General features: G+C 51.1%; 1 protein-coding gene across 1 annotated transcript in view; it reads right to left on the reverse strand.

The window, feature by feature from the left end:
- The window catches only part of UBA52 (ubiquitin A-52 residue ribosomal protein fusion product 1), an 11,619-nt gene that overhangs the window by 10,215 nt on the left and 705 nt on the right, over nucleotides 1-699 (reverse strand). Inside the window, exon 2 of the mRNA XM_042442148.1 lies at nucleotides 17-116. Coding sequence (XP_042298082.1) covers nucleotides 17-97 — 81 coding nt within the window. The 5' untranslated portion in view covers nucleotides 98-116. The remainder of the gene's footprint in view (nucleotides 1-16; nucleotides 117-699) is intronic.

The raw sequence follows: 699 nt of genomic DNA on the forward strand, positions 1-699 counted from the left end.
TGTCCTGGATCTTGGCCTTGACGTTTTCAATGGTGTCACTGGGCTCCACCTCAAGAGTGATGGTTTTGCCCGTCAGGGTTTTCACAAAGATCTGCATTGTGGCAGCTAAGTGTTACCTGGGAAAAGGGAGAGGACATAACTGTTAAGCCAATGAAAATGATTACATCCATGCTGGGGAGACCTGCGAGAACCCCTCTCTAGGAACCTCTAGGTCCTCCAGGACAACTCTATGGTCAACGTCCAACATACACTGACCATAGAAACTGCACTGGAGGAGCTACAAAGGCCTAGTAGAGCGTCCTCTCTAGGTCCTCCAGGGCAACTCTATGGTCAACGTCCGACAGACACTGGCCATAGAACTGCACTAGAGGAGCTACAAAGGCCTAGAAGAGTATTCTCTCTAGGAATCTCTAGGTCCTCCAGGGCAACTCTATGGTCACTGTCCGACAGACACTGGCCATAGAACTGCGCTGGAGGAGCTACGAAGGCCTAGAAGAGTATTCTCTCTAGGAATCTCTAGGTCCTCCAGGGCAACTCTATGGTGACTGTCCGACAGACACTGGCCATAGAACTGCGCTGGAGGAGCTACAAAGGCCTAGAAGAGTATTCTCTCTAGGAATCTCTAGGTCCTCCAGGGCAACTCTATGGTGACTGTCCGACAGACACTGGCCATAGAACTGCGCTGGAGGAGCTACAAAG

This window comes from Sceloporus undulatus, chromosome 10 (assembly GCF_019175285.1).
Source record: "Sceloporus undulatus isolate JIND9_A2432 ecotype Alabama chromosome 10, SceUnd_v1.1, whole genome shotgun sequence".
NCBI lineage: Eukaryota > Metazoa > Chordata > Lepidosauria > Squamata > Phrynosomatidae > Sceloporus > Sceloporus undulatus.